Source organism: Pecten maximus, chromosome 11, assembly GCF_902652985.1.
Source record: "Pecten maximus chromosome 11, xPecMax1.1, whole genome shotgun sequence".
NCBI classification, from domain to species: Eukaryota; Metazoa; Mollusca; class Bivalvia; order Pectinida; family Pectinidae; genus Pecten; species Pecten maximus.
This window is the reverse complement of record NC_047025.1, coordinates 10,971,369-10,979,259: the sequence shown is the minus strand read 5'-3', so window position 1 is coordinate 10,979,259 and position 7,891 is coordinate 10,971,369. Positions and strand designations below refer to the sequence as shown.

Genomic DNA, 7,891 nt, shown 5'->3' with positions numbered 1-7,891 from the left:
CGTGTGCATTTCTGTGGGTGTTTTTTCTACAAATAATCAGTTTTTGTACTCATAAAACACACAATGGAAAAAACGATGTAACTCCATGTGCTAACATAGCGCATTTTAAAATAAGAGCTAATACTTGTACCTCATTATACTCTCCGTGTTTAAACAGCATGACACTGATTGTGTGTCGAATTCATTGCACTTTTTACACTCCGCTGAACTTACGGCACTATTAGCGGTGGTTTAAAAAAAAAATTAAACCTGACATTTTCATTAACCCGGCTGATACAATTTCAGACATCACTTGCTGTTAATATCCGGAATGAGTGTTGGTTCCGACATTATGTATGTATCACGAAGTGCCCATAGCACATGACCGCAAGCGATGTGGCCGTATATAGATGCGAAACTATGTCGGTCCTGTACGTCATGCTATATATGGCGATGTTATGAATATATCTTGCATGTTATATATATTTATTAGTAAGACATCCTATATGTTATAAAAGAAATGCCTCATAAGCATTATTTTCGCATGACAGTTATACGCCTTCCTCAGAAGCAATGCAAACAAGAGGGGTCGAGGTAGAGCTTAGGCCAAGTGACCTCAAGTGAAGATCCAAGGTGCGTTGTGCACACTTCCTATCCGTGTCGGTTTGTGCTTTTTGAAAAGCTGAGAAAAGGGTCATTTTGCACTGTCATTGTTGTGTTCTTGGCCAAGATACCTTACCCTAATTGCTCTGGATGGCCTGCGACGTGCCGCCCGTATGTTGTTCAGTGGAGTTGTCACCAACTACTACAATGAGACCCCGGCTCAAAATGACTCTGTTCACGGGACGATACACCCAGCAAACAAACAATGGAAGCAAGACATTAATAACACTATTGTGACGTCACGAATGTCGTCTCTATAGTGAAATCGTACCTAATTAGAGATCATTACATCTGAACTTTTAAACTCGTTTTTAAGAAATTAATGGTTCATTGATTCTCTATATAGCAGATCAGGTGTCGTAAAAATGATAACGATGTATCTTAATTTAGAAACATCTTCAATGTACTAAATTATTCAATCATTGGACGAACATTGTTTCCTGAGTAACTGTCATCTAGGCTTGCGATTAGATATAGCAGGAAGCAAGAAAACCGCTGGTTGACAGGCATGACGTCATGATAGCGAAAATTCAAAAGAAAAATGACATTTTTAGTGATACATGTATAAATATAGCCACGTTGAAAACATTAAATTTGAATTAAGATATGATATATACGTATACATAGACTGTAAAAAGATCAGCGAACAAAATATGGTGATAACGAAATTGAAATACATTGTGTATTATCAAAGCTTGGAGTGTATCTTTTCATGTACAATTTATTCATTTTGTCAAATCAACGACAATCATTGTCGATTTCTTGTGTGTCTGTTGACCTCCAGCGCCACCTGGTGGACATAACATATATTCGTATTAACGTATTCTGAGCACGTTTTGTCCAATGATAACCGTCGGGCCGCCCCAATCCACAGATGGGCTATCTGGTCACGATATCTCAGCAATATCGTTAACAGACTATTCTATGTTTATAGAATATCCGCTATAGAGCCATTGTATTAATTAGTATTTCGGGTATGTATTTTGTACGCCGAAATGTCAAATATTGTTTTATACACCATGCAATCAATAACGCTTCTATAATGAAAATCTGTCCGTAGTTTTCAGACACGTGCATATTTTCATCAAATCCAGCAACAGGTTTTAAGTAAAAGGTATTGATTGTATATTATGATTTGTATGCCTTGTTAAATGTCATGTCATGCATATATCAATATATGAACTGTATTAGAGGAAAGGCGTTGATAAGTTGGAAAAACTTGTGCCTAATCCTCTGCTCAATTTTAGGGCAATAAATATGTTTAAATCAAAACGCTTCTATGTTGTAACGTTTGTGTAGCGAAACAAAACCCCGTGTGTCAGTAATAAAAAAATACAGAATCGCAAATGCATTGAGAAGCTATGTTGTTACTTAACGTGACCATTAAAATACCACATACATAACACAAACATTATATAAATCTTAAAAATGTGCTCATGTTGGCTGATTTTCACCATGTCGCACTTACGCATCGGCGCCCCCAACGCTACACAAGTACCATGACAACATGACAAGGTGATAAATCATTTCGTTGCAATGTAGCGTAATTTTGTCGCTTTGGCGCAATGTCGCTCTTTTATGGCGCCTTGAAGAACAGTTGCGTTGACGAGGCGCCAATACCACAATGCGACATGGCTGAAATCAGACACGATATCTCATACAACTATATTTACTTTTACAGGTTAGCTGATAAGTTGTCTGTCTGACACCAGCTACAGAGCCATCATGACAACCACCTCGGAGGACTTCGAACAGGTTACACAGAATACAAGTGAATTTGCGTCTGGAAGCCGGGATGTGTGGACACCGGAAATAGTTACTACTGTAACCACAGTGATGTTCATACTTGTGGTGACACTGGTCGGAAACGGTCTGATGATCGTGCTACTGTTATGGAAGCGTAGCAGAAGGGTGAAAAGAGTCAACATCTTCATGACAAATTTGGCAATCGGAGATTTGGCTGTCGCTTGCATCACTATGACTACAGAAATTCTCTTTGTGGCGTTTGGCGAGTGGGTACTTGGTCCAGTGTTGTGTAAATTGACCGTATACCTACAAGTTGTCACTCTGGCTAGTGCCACGTTCCTACTTACAGGCATGAGTATTGACCGATACCAGGTCATCGTCCGCCCGATGCAATCGCTTGCAAAGAGACCGAAGATATGGACGAAAGTCGCGGTCGCGTGGACGCTTGCACTGATATTCGCTATACCGCAGCTTTTTATTTTCAAGGAGGAACGCGTTAGGAGAAGTGACGGAACAAGCAAATTGAAATGTTTAAGTCACGGATATGATCACCCTTGGCAGCGTAAGTTATATTTTACCTTCTTTTCCTCGTATGTTTTGCTTGTTCCGTGTGTTTTGATGTTTTACTGCTATTTCAATATAGCCAAAGTCGTGTGGAGTAGAGGCTCTAGTATAAGGGGAAATTCCTCTTCACCAAGAATGTCGGGAAAGCGGAATTTGATATCAGCATCACGCATGCGCGTTGTGACAATGACATTAACAGTGATTATCGGATTTCTTGTGTGTATGATGCCGTATTTCGCCATATCTTCAATACGAATATATAGTGATTATGAATTCCAACTTAAACAAGCTCTGAAAGTTTCTGAAATTATTTTTATGGTTCACAGTGCCGTGAATCCCGTGTTTTACGCCATTTTTACGATGCACCCATTCCGGTGTAGCTCACTATGTTGTCCGTGTAGAAGAAAAAAGGTCAAGCTCAACGTTTCTTCCAGGCCAAACCAGAACTGCTGCAATTATATGGCAACGTTCCATTCTTCAGGGTCGTATGGAAACAAAGTTATCATATCGAAACATTCGGTAAATGCCGAAAAGTCACAAACGAAAACAGACACTCGGCATTCCTCCGGAGAAATACCAAGAACTTTTGTGAGGGAAACAAAAGTCAACTATCGATTGGAAATCGGTATTAATGTCGAAGAACGCAAATGTAGCGAGCCCGGAATGGAGTATTGTTACGTGAAGTGTACGGATAGGGCCTCTTTTATATGATCAAGTGACTATTCAACCTATTGTTTCAAATCTGTCATAACTCTCCTGCTTGCTGTGGAACTCTGGGAAAACTCGATAACGATGCAATAATTAATGATCATTCAGATCGATTTTATTCTTAGACAGACATATTTTGTGGAGACACTAATCATGTGTAAGAGTAAATAATCATACACAGTTCTGATTGGTTAAACTCAGGATACCAATTTCCGAGCTTTATCGGAAATTGCCGAGAAATTGCGATTGATTTGACACTGATAAAGACTTCAAAATACAATACAGCATCGTCATTGCTTCTTGATATATAGCAATTGCTCCAGCACTTCACTGCATTCCCCATTTCGACAGGGAAAGAATTGATGGAATTTGTCGTACCCTTCGGGGCGCGGCATGGTGATCGCAATTCTAGGGAAAGATTCTTAACTTGATAGGCACGATAAACACCAGGCCTGCCAAGTGTTTATCAAGTTATGAACTTTTCTCCAGAGGGGTTGTTATCTTGTTGTCCCACCTCCAAGGCGGGACGTTCTATAACACTGTTGTCCTCTCGTTTAAAGTATACTCATGTCACAGTATCAATTTCTTGATGCCATGACGTAGAGCTATTGTGAATCGTGAATCTTCTCCACTCAACTATTAGGTACCTTTGACAGTATGTGTTACCTATGTACCATCGGGATCGGTTTATCTCAATTTGGGCTGATATTCTGTAAAACTATATGGTTCTGAGAATGAGATAAATCCATCTAGAATACATTCCTAGTAATTTAGATTAATTTATCTTTGTACATACAACTTGCATCAAAATTACAAAAAAATCACTAAACAAACTCTATTTTCTCACCTGGACCAAATTACATCCTCTGTGACTTTTATTTCAGAAAGACAAATGAAAATGACGTCATTTTAATTATAACTTAATTACTTTGCGCCAATTGCCAATTGTTGTGTGAAGGTGCCAGACAGAACAAAGAACTAGTCAAGACAATGACAATGACATAGATTTTATTCTCATAAACATATTAGAACATCCAGCACGGGATTGCGCGTGAGGTCCCCCTGTTTCGTTTGTGAGAAAGGTAGCTTCACCAAGGTTGAAGTGTCCAAAGTAGGAGAAAAAATATATCGCATCATTCCTAGGGACAATTCAGGTCACACATTCTTCTAAAAAACAATATGAATTACAATCGGAAGACATCATCACTTTATGCAGCGTAACCATAGTAAAGTCACCAATGCCTCGCACATGCCATGCGCCATCGGTTCATTACAGCTTGCGGTAACTAACTAAAAACAGGAAAATGCCGGAGATATAAAATCAATCGGTCCTTTGTGATGAAGATAGATATGTTAACCTAAGGGGTCAGATGTTTTAAAAAAGTACACTCGACAAAGTCACGTGGTACGTTTTGATACCTCAGGTTGCTGTCTCTCTATCTTCATCACATCAGGGTGCGATCGTCTATTGGTCGGAACTGTCAACGATGACATTGATTGAAGTACAAAATGAATGGTTACTGAAAAATCCATATTGTCACGTGATCTAATTAACTTTACCAGAGCATATCACTCAAAATGAATATGAGTTTTGTTGAGGAAACAAGAAACAGATGTTCTGGTGTAGATGTCTGTCTACATATTTATTGTACAAAAAAAAACATTGTTGTCTCTATTGACTCTTACTGAATATAGAACACGTGATCTGTTATCTTGATCAAACGGTCACGTGGTAAAAATGTGCCGAAAGGTATTTGTCACTTCTTAATTAAATTTGTAGAAATGGGACCGAGCAAATTATCTATATGTGGACATGAGCGGCGTGATCTGTACTATAACAGCTACCTGGTGTACATAGCTGAAATACAAACATGAGGATATTTCCGGATATAGGACAGGGCTGTCGTTCTGTAAATTAGTCTTGTCAGAGCCTACGTGGGAAAGTTCCGGTGGCGCTCCTGTAATAGGTTATAATAACAAGACTCACAACTATCGTGAGTCTACTATGACCCTTTTAACAGACACATTTTTGAACTGATTGTAGAATTCTTACCTTAATCTTACAATATTACAAGAAATAAGTAACTAAAAACGATTTCCTATTTACCACAGCGCCAAAAGGCAGTTTAACGTCAATACACACGACATTTTCTTTGTTTTATTGTTCAATAGCGTGAGAAAAATATATAAATAAAGATTTATATATATTTCCTTGTCTGCTAACGGTTCAAATGAAGTCGCTATTCGCGCATTGTAGAGTCACCATGGTCGGAGACCCACGTACGTTCGATTGCATTACGCTACACTTATCATAAATATCATAGTGTGTAGCGTATCGTAAAGTACTGCAATCGGCCGTGGATGTCCGACGATGTAGAGCCCCCGAAGGTCACCTTTTAGTGATACTAGTCGCATTGAAATGGCACTTGTAAAAACGATTGCGTGATTTACATTAAAACCGCTGTTCAATACTTATATTTACATTGTCTTACCATTTTCGTCTACTTTGAAAAAAACTGAACCAACAAAAAAAAAAAAAAAAATCCCGCCTTTTTAATGTCACATGACCCACTGGGTGTATAGCCTGAGGCACTGGGTGTTATAGGAGTATGGTGGCAACTGCCTCTTAGCATTGTGTCAATGGGAAAATGGGGAGCGAATGTAAATATAACGTGATACTGACAATGGACGAAGGCGAACCCGTCCTTGCAGCATAAATTATCTTATATATCCCACAAGTTGCAAAGGAGAGTAGATTAATTTGACAGCTTTCATACCCTTACATTGGAAGCACGGATACAAATTCCAAATCTGAGGAGCTTCCCACATTAGTCGCCTCTAACGTATCACATTAGTCGCCTCTAACGTATGCTTTCCTCATCTCCTAACCTCAGTAAGTTTATATGGCGTGGTTAGCCGGTTCGATACTATGGAAACAAGTTATTGTGTAAAACTGACAACGAGATATGTTTGACACGTTGACAACTCATTGCAAAAACTTAATTAAAAAAATATTAACCTTTTGTTATTATTTTTTAATTACGACATTAATTAGTTTGCCATGAAGCTATCGCCTAAAATAGCAGTTTACATCATTAATATGGAATTGATAGAGCGCATATTTTTTCCCCAAACGGAATCAATTACGTTGAAAAGCCAATTATTATCTGACAAAAATGGTCACGATCATGTACACTCATAAAGCTCGACATCTTTTCAGTACTAATTAATTCAGTGCTAATTAGTCCCCGAAATATGAAGTTGCTTTTCAACCATAATTCATGTGTGTAATGTTACAATAATTATGTTATAATGGTCAGCTTCAAGCCGAGTTGATCCATCTGACCGGCAAGCTCTCTCTTCAACCGCTCATTAATGTAGCCCGACGGGAAATTAATATCTCATAATTCCTTGAAAAGTGGAGGAGAGGGGAGATAGAGGTCAACAAGCGATCCTCCCACGACTCGTCTACTTCATTGATGAGAATATGTTTTGTTCGATGTAGCTAAATCTTTTGATCGACTTACGGAAAGGTCATAATCGGAAGCACCATCTTTTTTATCTAAAAAAAATACTAAACATTTATGAAAAAAGTGGTCACGTGTTTATAAATTGTGCAAACACATTCTGTGTATTACTACTTAATTATGATTTTATTCGATTCTATTGATATAGAAAAAAACTTCTTTTTGTAATAAATGAATATACAAAACAATAAAATGAATAAATCAATAGATAAGTACATAAATAAATAAACAAACAAACAAATATATTGATAAATAAAGCTAATTCAACCTTTGGAGATAAAAGGTTCGTCAAGAACTCGAAAGGAATGAACAACATTAATGTAAGTGTAAAGTGCCTTGAACATATTCTACGACATTAGGAGCTCTTTTTAAAGGAAAGGCAAAGAAATACTACAAAGCAATCACTCGGGTCTTTCCAGAAACACTGACAATAATCGGAAAACCCGTTGGGCCCTCCATTACACACACTGGTTTCTGAGATACAAAAATTTTAAAGACAGGGAAAGTCCGAGAGGTTTACCGTGATTCACACAGTTCTCCCATTATTAACTGATATTTATCTCCCATTTTAGCTGTAAACGATTATTATCTCAGCCCCTTGGGTACGACAAATTGCACATGTTGTCCTTCATTCTCACCCTATGGGCATGAATGGAAAAAACATATTTCTCGAGTGCTTCTTGTATGTATAAAATGACACTTTA

The 7,891-nt window shown here is 38.1% G+C and overlaps 1 protein-coding gene across 1 annotated transcript; it reads left to right on the top strand.

Annotated features, from left to right (window-relative positions):
• The first annotated feature begins 2,367 nt into the window (after positions 1 to 2,367).
• Positions 2,368 to 3,663, top strand: LOC117338429 (neuropeptide S receptor-like). The gene has a single exon (XM_033899783.1). It carries the CDS (start codon positions 2,368 to 2,370, stop codon positions 3,661 to 3,663), a length of 1,296 nt encoding a protein of 431 aa, XP_033755674.1.
• Positions 3,664 to 7,891: the final 4,228 nt, after the last annotated feature.

Coding starts and splice junctions, on each gene's coding strand:
- LOC117338429 (XM_033899783.1), top strand. CDS start 2,368: ATGACAACCACCTCGGAGGACTTCGAACAGGTTACACAGAATACAAGT.